Below are 12,516 nucleotides of genomic sequence, written 5' to 3' on the forward strand. Positions count from 1 at the left end.
TTAGCTGCTAATCCAACCATTTTCCTACTCCAGACACTGAGCTGCTAAATCAAGGAACCTGCTCTGTCCCAGTGCTGGTTGATAGATCTGCTCTCCAAAGTCCTTCACGCAGGAGTCACCTGCAGCACGTGGCGGGTTTGTGCACACCCAGCTGCACGTTTCTACCAGGAGGGATAACCACAGAACAAACAGACTGCGAGGAGCTCAGATACCAGCAAAGTGAAAGGTATATTGAAAGCGGGAAGCTAGAGTTAAAAGCAGGACAGGTTTGTTTCTGCCCTGGCACAGACCCTCCCAGTGCTTGCCTTCTGCTCGAAACAAGACTATGGTGAGACCCCGTGTTACAGAAGTGCAAAGCACTGTAATTATTTATTCGTTGACTTCTCGGTTTGGCAGAACGCTTTAAAGTCAAATCTACATCTTGATATGAAACTACTTGGCCACTGAGACTCCTTTAAGTCATGCAAGAGACAGACCCCAGGAAAATCAAAACATGGCAATGGGAGGTGCTCTCATTCCCGCACGGACAGATCCTGGAGAAGCGCCCAAAGGAACGGACAGGAATACTGATGTTTGTCCAGTGAAATATAACTATGCCATTCCCTGCATAGATTTGGTATTTTCAGAACTTACTCATAGCTACAATTTCTCTTCTCAGAAAACTACAAATGGAGACCGACAATGGCTCTTGTCAGATGGATGACAGAGGAGATGAGTAATGTGCTGACAGCCGGGAATCCCTTTAAGAGAGAGGAGTTAAGGACCTCAAACTCTTGGTTGATTTACTGAGTAACACATGCACAGGAAAAAGAGGGTGGCTGCTACAAATGTCAGTTTATATCACAAATGAAATCCCCTCTGTAAGTTTTTACCCTACTTTTGCTGAAGATGAGACCAAGTAAATGAAGTGTTCAAAAAGAAAAGGCAGGATAGAGGTGTTGCACCTTGGTGACACCAGCCTCTGCTCCATGCTTCTAGAACAGAGCGCAGAACGTTCGCCCCAAGTCTCTCATCAAAAATCGATGAAGTTCTGCAGCTCAAGTGCCACCCACACTGCTCTGGGAACAGATACGTGTACACCAGATGTCTGAACATCCCTTTCTGAAGTATCACCAAGGCACAGAGACAGAACTCTTCCCTCCCCGCTGTCCTGTGCTGCACCAAAGGCAGCAGCTCCCCGCTGCCGCCAGCTGCCGGCACTGCTGCCCCGGTGAGCCCAGGAGGGTGCTGGACGGGCGGCAGGAGCCTCAGCAGCCAGAGCAGCACACACGGGCAGAGAACTCGTCCCACCGCTGCCAAGCGTTCAGCCGTGGGAGGAAGAGCCGTGCTGGTGCTGCTCCACGCTGGTGCTTCGCACTGGTGCTGCTCCGTGCTGGTGCTGCCCTGCGCTGGTGCTGCCCTGCGCTGGTGCTGCTCTGCACTGCTGCACTGCTCTGCACTGGTGCTGCTCTGCACTGCTGCACTGCTCCGTGCTGGTGCTGCTCTGCGCTGGTGCTGCCCTGCGCTGGTGCTGCCCTGCGCTGGTGCTGCTCTGCACTGCTGCACTGCTCTGCGCTGGTGCTGCTCTGCACTGCTGCACTGCTCCGTGCTGGTGCTGCTCTGCGCTGGTGCTGCCCTGCGCTGGTGCTGCCCTGCGCTGGTGCTTTGCACTGGTGCTGCTCTGCACTGCTGCACTGCTCTGCGCTGGTGCTGCTCTGCGCTGGTGCTGCTCCGTGCTGGTGTTGCTCCGCACTGGTGCTGCTCTGCTCTGTGCTGGTGCTTCGCACTGGTTCTGCTCCGCGCTGGTGCTGCCCTGCGCTGGTGCTCTGCGCGCTGGTGCCACTCCACGCTGCCGTGCCCCAGCACAGCCCAGCCTGGCGGTTCTGACGCAGCCATGGAGCTCGGGGTGCTTGTTCATTTTAGTGACAGATTTATGATGTGTCAACTCTGCGAGCATTTGACAACATTTTGAAAGGCAGCCGAGAGACAGACCAGATGGCAAACCCTGGGTACGACTGTCTCGTCCTCCATAAAGCCCGTTTATGTCGTGCTCTGGAATGACGAACGCATTGCAACTTGTGCACTAGTAAGGTCAGGAAATGAGTCTGCTGACACTTGCAGAAAACTATTCCTTGCAAAGAGTTTCTTAAACTGATTCATAAAACCCAGCCACAGACGTGTTAATCCTTCAGACGAACCAGCAGTGGAGAACAGAAACGCTGGTATTTCTCACAGCCTGACATCTTCACCATTATGCTCTGACTCTTCTCCTTAACAACAACAAATAATTTGCCACGGTGTTCTGTATCATAGGCTGGAAAAAAAATCTCTGCTCTTTAAAGAACTGAGACACGCGAACTCTGTCCTCTGGGCACAGAATTCTCCTTTTACTTCAGTCCTCTTTCGTAGCTGCAGAGACTGAGGTCGCGCCACTCGTGACACCCGCACACAGCGCCACCCGTCTGCGCAGGGACTAACCGCGCCACATCCGCACCCAGCGGCAGCGGCCAGCGTCCGTCCCATCCCAGCTGCTCAGAAACGCCGCGTTTCGATCACGCAATGGAGCAGAAGGATTCCCAACTGCAGTATTTCAGTCTCAGATGCAGCTTTAAATAGCTTAAGGTCAGAAGAGATCTAAACATGATAGAATCTAAATATGAGAACTGCATCACGTAAGACACATCGGCTGCTTGTACATTTGTCTATTCACTAGTTATGCTTAAGTCCCCAAAAAGCAAGCAAACAAAAAACCTGCGAGGAGAGAGCTCAGCAAAAAGAACTTCACACAGGAAGGTGTGAAAGGTGACGGGAGGGTTGATAAGTGAACAATGTAGCAGGCAGAGGAAACTGCAGGGTTTTAAATGTAAATGCAATTTGAACATTTCGCAGAAAAAAGGATGTTATTCTGCTCAAATGATCTTCTTTCAAAAGAAGCCTCTGTCACCCTCCCCGTGTCCTCCCGCGCTGCACAGAAATGATTCTCGCTGTGCTTAAACCTGACAACTGAACACGTTTTGCAGCAGAAATTTACAAGTGTCTGTATCTGAGAAATTCCCTCCTCCTGTCTTTATACCCTGGGCACGCTCACCAGGGACTTTGTGCAATGAGTGCGAATGGTGTGCGCTGACTGGCGCAAATCCCGCTTGCCGGGCTGTCACACCTTGCACCAGCAACCAGGCACACGTAAAGCACAGTCTGGGAGCCAGGGAACCTCCGCCGGTCCCTACCCAACAGCTCCGGACCGCGGAGGTAACGAAGACAGCGCGTTTCTTTACTGATCAGCTCTAAAAGTTGTGCTAATAAACAGCTCAGCTCCAAAAGTGGGGTTAAAAAACAAACCAAAACAACCCCCTCCAACCACACTTTTCTGTGAAAATAAATGTTTCCAGGAGTTTTCTATTTGTATTTTACAGTTCTTAATATTTGCTTGTATTAAAACTTATTTTCTACTTGAGCTAACCAGGAAATAGATGTTACAGCTGGCTCCATCCGTGACCTGCCAATCACACCAGGTTTCTATACTCTGTAGATTTTTAAAATTCGTAATTCACGTCAATGTTTCCAGGAGGTGAAGACTAGACGAGCAACGATAAATCAGTACAACAGATTATACTTCATGTGCCATCAAATCTATGACATGCTAAATTCAAATGTAGCAAAGACATGTTTCCAGTTTTAGAAATACTCCCAGTTATTTGTGATTCTATATAAAAAGCGTGGAAGACAGCAGTGTAATTCACAAATTGGCAGCGTTCCTTACCACTCTGTAGGATATATATCACTTTTAACAGAGTTGGATGTCGACCAGGCAATGTCATGAACCAAAGAGCAACACCACTTTGGGGGGGACTGGCAACCAAAACACCAAACCTCAGAGATTAAATATATTCAATTATGGCCAGTTAGAAGGTTCTGATCCTTAAGCAGCTGTGGGAGGGATGGAGATGGAGATGGAAAAGAGGGGAGACAGCGAGTTATAGGAGTTTAGTTTGTTTCCATCCCGCTCTACAAGCACAGCACGGGCTCCCCGGCGCTCCCTTCGGGTCCCGGGTGGTGCCGCGTTCGGGGTCCAGGCGCTGCATTCGGGTCCTGGGTGGTGCCGTGTTCGGGGTCCAGGCGCTGCATTCGGGTCCCCGGTGGCGCCGTGTTCGGGGTCCAGGCGCTGCATTCGGGTCCCCGGTGGTGCCGTGTTCGGGGTCCAGGCGCTGCATTCGGGTCCCCGGTGGTGCCGTGTTCGGGGTCCAGGCGCTGCATTCGGGTCCCGGGTGCGCGTCCCTCTCGGCTTTTCCTTTCAAGAGGATTCTGAACCTGATCACCCAGCTCTTTGCAGCCAGGGTTTTCTTTCCCTCCCAGGGCCAGCGAGTTGTCCTTCATGTGAAGCAATACATGGTTACTGCCCTAAACCCTCTGCGGAGCTGTGTGCGTTGTGAGATCCTTCTGGAGGATCAGAAAGGATCAGATGTGCATTTCTGGCCAGAGCCTGGGCAATTCCTCAGGAGAACAGACATCAACCAAGAGCAACGTGTGTGACAGCGCTGCTGTCGCAGCCCGGTGCGCACCACGTGCTGCACATTCCTGCGTGCGGGGCGGAAGGACACACGGACTGCTCCTAATCCCACCCAGCGGTGTGATTAACTCATGATCACCACTCCCCTAGGGTTTTCTTCTTGCTGACATAGATTCTCTTTATGAAGGGAAAAGGGCTATTTTTGTTCAGAGATGGCTTGCACAACAGCTGCTTCTCCTCTGAAGTAGTACAGTTCACACTCATTAACACAGTCACACAGTCATTGTGGGTGAGACAGAGCTGCCTCAGTCCCAAACGCTCCGCTGACAGCTTTCCTCGGCGCGCTGCAGACACGCGGAGCCGCGGGCTGCTCGCAGCGCCTGCTCTCGAGGCCAGTGCGTCTGTTTGCCTCTCTCCTCACCGGCCCACAACGCCCATCACAGCGAGCCCCGGTCGCTTCTTCCAGCCCCGTCCAAGCTGCTCTCTAACAATTAAGCTCATTGCTAACAAATATTCAGAACTCCCACATTCCCCAATAGACTTCAAATCATTTGCTGAAGTTTGAACGCAAGAAAAAGAAGTGGGAGTCACACTAGGGAGGTTTTGGACTGTGGGTAAAAGTGATTTACTAACCAACAAATTCTGTGCTAATTTCCTGCATGCTATCTGGAGCAGACAAAAGCTGGGTCAAGGAAATAAAGATATGAATATCACTACTTCTCTATTTGCACAAAGATTATGAAACACCGTGGCCAGGTTTGAGTCCCATCCTTCAAACCATGTATATAAGGCTTGCAAACTAGACAGATGTCCACAGAAAACAACTCAAAGCAGTTCAGAACACCAGCAGCACAGCCCAAACCTGTTCACAGTCGGCCGCGCCAGAGCTGCACTGTTCACGAAAATGGAAACTACAACAAAAACCAAAATTTATCGTTCACCAATTTCAATCACTGTTCTGCCTCCATCATTTGTCAGTTCAAAACCCCAAACACATTCATCAGAGGATGAGAAAACACAGGATGCCATACTTTATATTGGAAATTACTGTTCATATATGCTTAGAGAATAGCTGCACTTGGAGATATTCCAGTACAGTATTCCTAATTAAGTAACTCAAATCAACTCCATGCTATGTCCTATACTCTGAAGAAAATACTCACATACGGTATTAACAAAAAACAGTTACAGTATTTTAAATGTGTTCCCTGCCCTACTGTTTAGGTTGACTTCCAAACACAGGCGAGTCTGACTAACTTGTGCTCATGGCATCTTCATCAAACCTAACTACTTGCTATACTAAATACTCATGCTATGGTAAAGTCATATCAAAGTCATCAGAAACCCTGGGTGTTCACAAACTTTTGCTCAGAACAAAGTAAAAGAGGAAAGTCGCACAGCTCTGGTCTATGGCTTTTCTGATCAGAATACAACAGTGTCTGTTTGCCCTGGGAATGAGATAAGATCCAATCCCCATGAATACCAAACAGCTATTTCAGGAGCAGTAACTGCAGATCAGCAGCAAAGGGAGAGAAAACACTTTATTTGCGGGTTGTGCTATTTTTAAATCTGTTTAACTGGTTGCAGAGCTGCGTTTTCCTGCTCAGCAGAGCAGGACCGGCCTGTGCTTCCCCCGCTGCCCTCCTGTCTGAAACTGCCGCGACCACTCTGGTCATTCCGTGCTACCAAGTACCAAACAAAGCGTGAATGGGATACAATGTATTCACTACCAATTCACTGCCTTAGCGAATCAGCATCAACACCACTTTGTAACCATCCCTGGAAATGGCACCACGCACCCACTGAGCCAGATTTGCTGCCTGGCCGAAATGAAGTCCCCCTCAGCCTTCAACAGCTTTAGATGGAACAACAGACCGGTATTGAGCTAACCAGCTTGTACCTATGAAACCTTCATTCACACTGGACGTATGGACACAGCACTGCAACGGCCCTACAGGACACACAGGTGACCCACGCGGTCAGCCTGCGACCAGCTCACCACACAGTCCTTCCTCTCTTTCACGACTCCTTCCAAATACGAGGCCATTTCTTCTTATATTTGTTATCAATGATTTTTCTTTCAGCAAATGTACCATCACTGATTGGGAAAGAGCCTGACAGCGCTGACAGACGGCTGCCAGCCACGGGGCAGACACAAGGGCAGTGCTGACGCCAGCTCTGCAGAAACTGCTTGCTCCCTCTCCCTCTCCTTGTCCCGCCAGGCAAGTGACCCAGCCCTGACCTGCAGGGAGGAGAGGCAAACCAGCTCTTCTTAGGTCTGCTGTTCTTTAGCTCCTACAGGAAGAATACTGGCAAGGGGGCCAATTAGTGCCGACTGCAGTAGTCATTTCTGCAATGACACACGTCCACTGGGGACTCATCTGAGACAACCAAACAGTTTTCAAACAAGCTGACAAACAGCTGTCAGATGATACAGGATTTTGATCATTACTGACCTGAACACACTCCAACCAGAGACCTCGTGACGAAAGCTGTATCCCATTTAGAGTCCTCAGAGCGCTGACACAATTCTATGTGAACGCAGCTTTTCAGGAAGTGGCTAGAATAGCCCTGAGAAGCCTTAGTAAACTTCTGACGAGAACTGAGGTTGAACGGCATTAGGCAGTAAGTCACCCTGCCTGGTCTCCCCGCGCCGCCACGAGGCTCAGCGGGCTGCCGGCCCCAGCCAGCGCCCCGCCGCACCCACAACCAGCAATTCTCCGAGGACCCAGCTCCCAGGAGCGCAACGCAGGAAGGTCGAAGTGGCGGCAAAAGTCAGCGCTAAAAACCTGCAGAATCACTCCAAGAATAGAGCAATGATCTGGAGAAATACTTTCTTTGGTTTACCTTAAGCAGAAGAGGATATTTGCAAATCCTCTGGATTGGAGTCAGCAGATAACCCTCCAGCGGAATGTCTGTCGTCTTTCTGCCTCCCAAAAGCATGCAACCCTGTAAGCAAAAAAGGAAACAAACGTTACCTCAGACACAAAGCATTCAGAAACTCTTCGACATTCTTTTGTATTCCTATACCACATATTATGGTCAGAAAGCACTTTGCCACACCTAAGACACAGGAAATGGGACTTCATTCACCACTGAAACGCAGCCATGCAGCCTGCAAAGCTCTTCATTCATCAGCAGAACTGTTGAAGAGGTATGTCCCCAGAGCAACACTGCACAGCTCGTGGCTCAATGTCGTAACAGTACAACGACAACCGGCAAACCTACGCACACCATTAAATAATCCAGCCCACCCGCACAACTGATACGACCACCGGTCTTCATCCACTGTGCAAAGATCACGCTGTTGGTCCAGAAAACCCCTGAAGGGTAAAATGAACTCTAATTAGTAATCACATCATTAACTGTAGTCCAGTCCTTACGTCTGAAAGAAATCAAAGTGGACTTGAAATAAATGAGTCCCCTGCATCACATCCACCAATTCCCTGGTGAAACGCTGTGTGTAAGCACAGCTGGACACACGGCCAGACACACGGCCGACTTAAGGAAATCAGGTTTCATTAATTCTGACGCTCATTTAAAAAAAAACCAAACTTCAGCATTAATTTTGTGGACTCAGACGGACTTCAAATCTATTTCAGATAAACTAGTCTACATTCCTACGTTCGACCATGAACCTGGACAACTTGGCTCCAGAAATCAGCCCAGTCGCAAACCTGTCCTGCCAAGAGGAGAGAAGGTTTAAATTCAGCTCAGCCACGATGCGCTTGCTTTGGGGCATCACTGATAGCATTTTCCCCTGTGAAACGTGTGCGGTGCCTCAGACACACTGAAATCCAGTGGGGTTTTGGCTGCAGTTCAACAATCCCCCTCTTCAAGGAATGTTCATAGACATCATACATAAATCTCATTGGTCCTAACTGGTATTTTTACAGACAATCATCTGTAAAATAACCCTTCCCCAGGCTACTCTAGATCTGTGGCGCTGGCTACCAGCTCACAATGCTCACTGTCCAACTTTCCAAGTCTCGAGTGATTCAGTCCTTCCCATCTCTTCTTCCAGCCCTCTCTGGCACTGGGCTCAACACTGCCCTTAACACTTACTGATTTTTCAAACACATTCCCACATTCTAATTTCAGCAGCTGTGAGGGCGCAATCGGGCCAAATCTATCCTCACAAGCACAGCTTTGTATCTGAACCCAGCTTTCTCTGCGCGGTGGCACCACAGCGCTGGCTTTAGGAGGCAGCGGCGAGGAGACAGGCCTGGGAGCAAGTGCGGCCGCCACAGCAAACCCGTCGGTCGCCTCCCCCCGCACTCACTGCTGGTTCCAGAGGCTGCGGGTGCAGGTGCTGCCGCGAGCCGCAGCAGACAGCCGCACGTCGTTGACGTGCCCCGTAATCAGTTTGCCAGCTGCTGCCGTAACGCAGACAGAGGATTCTGCCAGCCCAGGGCACGTGGAGAACACTGCTGGAAGGATGGCGTTCATGTGCACTCATCTCTCCTCCTTCTCCTTAGTTTCTCCCAAGAGAAGCAACCAGAGGAACTCACAAACCAGGAAAGTGCCACTGAGTGACCCAAACGAATGGCTTAACAAGGTTCACTAAAACCCAGATGTGACAAAGAGATTCTGACTGCCCAGTAGCACGAGTGCGTTTCCCTGCTGCTCCCTCCACAGCCTGCATTTAGTGGCTGAAGGAATGTTCTGGCCCTGCTTGTGACAAGCACTTCTGAAAAAGTTTCCTTTTGCTGTGCTACCTGAAGAGCGAGCAGACCTCTGCCAGAAAGGACACAAGAAAAGCATGTCCTCTGCAAACAGACAGGCTTTCTTTTACCTCACAGCGTTCACTGAAAGAAAGCTGATGTGCTGGACCAGACCCTCACCTACCTGCCAACCCCATTCCAAATGCCATGCATCCATGGCGCTGGAAACAAGACACCCAAGAGCAAGCAGAACTGAGGTAAAGGCTGGCAGGAGAAACATACAAGGGAAAAAACAATACTAAGAAATGCTGGGCAGAAGGCACTGTGTGCAGTTGTTTCTCCCCCAGCACAGCCCCTGCAGAGGCGTTTCAAAGCGCTGTGCCGCAGTCCCTAAACACAGGCACCAAAACGTCACGGGGAGCTGGGGCATTTTTGACACAAGCTGCAACGACGCACTCAAAACAATTAACCCAGGCTACCTTTCTGGCCCACAACCGGACGTGGGGAAAGGGTGTCAGAAGCAGGCCACGTTTTTCTGGTGGGCTGGTGAACTCGTCAGAGAACTGAGCAGGGAATCAGATCCACTGGGAACCAGTCACAGCCCTGCGGCTGACGTACCGCACTACTCTTACCACAGTCTTTACTCAGATTTTCTCTTGTTTCTTAAAAACAAGAAACACTTCCCTGTTTCCACTGGAATTGCTCATACCAGAGCTGTGCTGGGTTCTGAATGCACCAGTGGTTTCAATACCCATCTGAACGGAGCGCTGCATACCTGCAATGGGCAACGTCTGCAAGATGCCCAGCGTTCCTGAGATACCGAAGAGTTCTGAGCACAGTGCAAAGTCAGATCGTTAAGTCAAGGGTGCTAGAAAAGGTGCTTACCAGCAGGAATGTTCTCACTGTTGGGATCTTGTTCAGTTCCATCAGCAGTCTGAGTGCTTTCTCGTGATTGCTGCAGTACTCCTCGTACACAAAGAATTTGTCTTTCTGCAAGGAAAAACACAGGAACTTGTTGACTCGGACAAAACTGGAATGACTATTTTGCCACAGTCCGATACTGAATTCTTTACAAAGGGGTGTGCACTCAGAGCAGCATGAGGGTTGCAGTTTACACGAAGCGTATGATACTCCTCTGATGTGAACAATGTACAGAGGTGTTCCACTAATTGATAACTGACTCTGAAGTTAACATCAGCTTCCAGAGCACAGAGTCTTCCAGAACTTTTCTTCTTAATGTATGACTGAAGTCACGTGTTTTTTGCTGCAAGAATGGACTCTGCCATGTCGGGCCTATGTGTCAGGATGTCCCAGCGGAGCGGCGAGGCGCAGAGAAAAGGCAGGAGCCAGGAGCGAGGGCCTGACGCCTGAGCTGCGCTGACCCCTCCGGCAGGAGGAGGAAACGGGGCCGGAGAGCCAGGCCCTGGAAGAGGTTCCGAGGTCTGGCAGGGAACCGTAACGCCGCCAGCTGGAAACCCCGTCCCCAGGGCTGAGGGGACACCCCGGTGAGCTGCCCGGTTCACTCTGTGTTCTGAAACAGACATTTCAATGCAACGCTAAACGCCGGGCCAGCTGTCCACAACAGCTTCCCTAAATGGAGGAATTTCATCAAATACACACAAAATAGCAAAGATACTACAGAAGCTAAAGGAAGGGAAGGTAGCTTCCCAACTAGACTGAGGTACTTACACCAGAACATGAGACACCCGCCAGCACATGCAGTGGAATGAAGTTGCCTGTTAATGAACAAGGGTCTGCTGGCAGCACCGCGTTCTGCTTTACCCATCTCCAGAATCACAGACAGTGCTTCAGCCAGCTTAAACGATTCAGAAGCCAAAACCACCCTGGTTCAGGGTGGCTCCTGTGCCACAGCGCAGTGCGGTGCACAGGCGCTCAGACATGCCGCTTCGCGTGTCAAAATAACTGAGATGCAGCAGCGTGGGGCTCTGCCGGGTAACACAGGCCATGCAGACAATGCCCTCCAGTCTGCTGTGCCGTCCACATCATTCGTTTTCCATTCAGGATCCTGGCCTGCAAACATTCTGTCTGAACATTTTCATCTCCCTGCAACCAGGAAGATAATTTTGGGGGGTTCTGACTGGACTCGTAGGACTCTTCAGAGCGCTGGGGCCTCCTGTGTCAGCTGGAGACACCTGCAGCACCCGGCTACTGCTGAGACGGCCACAGGGACCCCAACAAAACTGCTGCCAGCTGAAGGGGTTAATTAACAGGGATCCGTGGGAATACAGCTGCACGCTCTGCCCATTCCCTTCACTACTGTCAGACGGCAAAGAAATGGTGTTAATATTGGTTTAGGAGGATTTAGCATTCTGGGCAGATGCTCGGTGGCTGGATGTACGCACTCGGAGACCGAAAATGCTTTGGGCTTCGCTTTACCACTGATGCAACAGAATTTCTCTCTCCTCCTTGCGCTTCCAAGGAAGAATTGAGAATAAATAGATGTGTGTCCAAACAAAACAACAATGGTACAAAACAAAGACCATGGTGTAAAGAGCTGGAATGCAGATGGTGCAGACTTTTATCCTTTATCTACAGCTGTTCCTATTAGTACTGGAGTTTAATACTGGGAAGCTGAAAAGAAACAAAAGCTTCTGACCACCAGATGCAGGAAAAGGCAGGACTGGCTCCACAGCACAATAGGAAAGAGGCCATTGAGAACACAGGATTGTTTTAAACCGTAAAAACTGGCGAGTTACAGAACGAGAAGACAGATATACGAGTTTCTGCTGCGTTTCCCCCTCCCAGCAGCGCTCGGCTCCCGGGATGCACACAAGCAGCACGCTTGCAACTAAAAATAGTCCCCATTAACACAGCAGCATCGGCCGCCCAGCGCACACAGTGTCAGTGCTCAGGCTTCCGACCCAGCCTGGAGCGCCCGCGCTTTGGGACGTTATTTACAGACCATGACAAAACCCCTCTGCCAGCGCTCGAGTCGGTGCAATAACGACGCACCAGAGTGCTTTCACCGCGTCTCCTCTCATGCACGAGACCCACAAATATGAGAACTATGCTTTAGATTACCCGGTGTCTGAAGTGTTTAATTTCCTCTCTGGGTGACACGCAGTCCCGGACTCTCCCATCCCTCGGTGAGGAAATTATCAGTTACATAATTACAGATGTTAGCCCAGGAATTCTGAACCTGCAGTTACTCTACACTGAAGTGCAATTATGGTCAGAGATGTGAACACATAAAAATGGCACCTTCTTACTCAGCAAATCTACTGCATACACAGCTAGACCTGATTTCGGTGACAAAAGCAAGTCTATACTGTCCCAAGCTTGGTTAAAAAATCTTGAACCAATGGTTTATTCTGCAAATACACCAGGCTTGGATCCAGTAAACAG

The 12,516-nt window shown here is 50.1% G+C and overlaps 1 protein-coding gene across 3 annotated transcripts in view; it reads right to left on the reverse strand.

Moving 5' to 3' along the window:
- The window catches only part of PREX1 (phosphatidylinositol-3,4,5-trisphosphate dependent Rac exchange factor 1), a 123,412-nt gene that overhangs the window by 53,280 nt on the left and 57,616 nt on the right, over nucleotides 1-12,516 (reverse strand). For all 3 annotated transcript variants that reach the window (XM_065031701.1, XM_065031700.1, XM_065031702.1), the window contains exons 4-5: nucleotides 10,036-10,140; nucleotides 7,334-7,435 (exon numbers count right to left, since the gene is read on the reverse strand). In XM_065031701.1, coding sequence (XP_064887773.1) covers nucleotides 7,334-7,435; nucleotides 10,036-10,140 — 207 coding nt within the window. The remainder of the gene's footprint in view (nucleotides 1-7,333; nucleotides 7,436-10,035; nucleotides 10,141-12,516) is intronic.

This window comes from Columba livia, chromosome 16, assembly GCF_036013475.1.
Source record: "Columba livia isolate bColLiv1 breed racing homer chromosome 16, bColLiv1.pat.W.v2, whole genome shotgun sequence".
NCBI lineage: Eukaryota > Metazoa > Chordata > Aves > Columbiformes > Columbidae > Columba > Columba livia.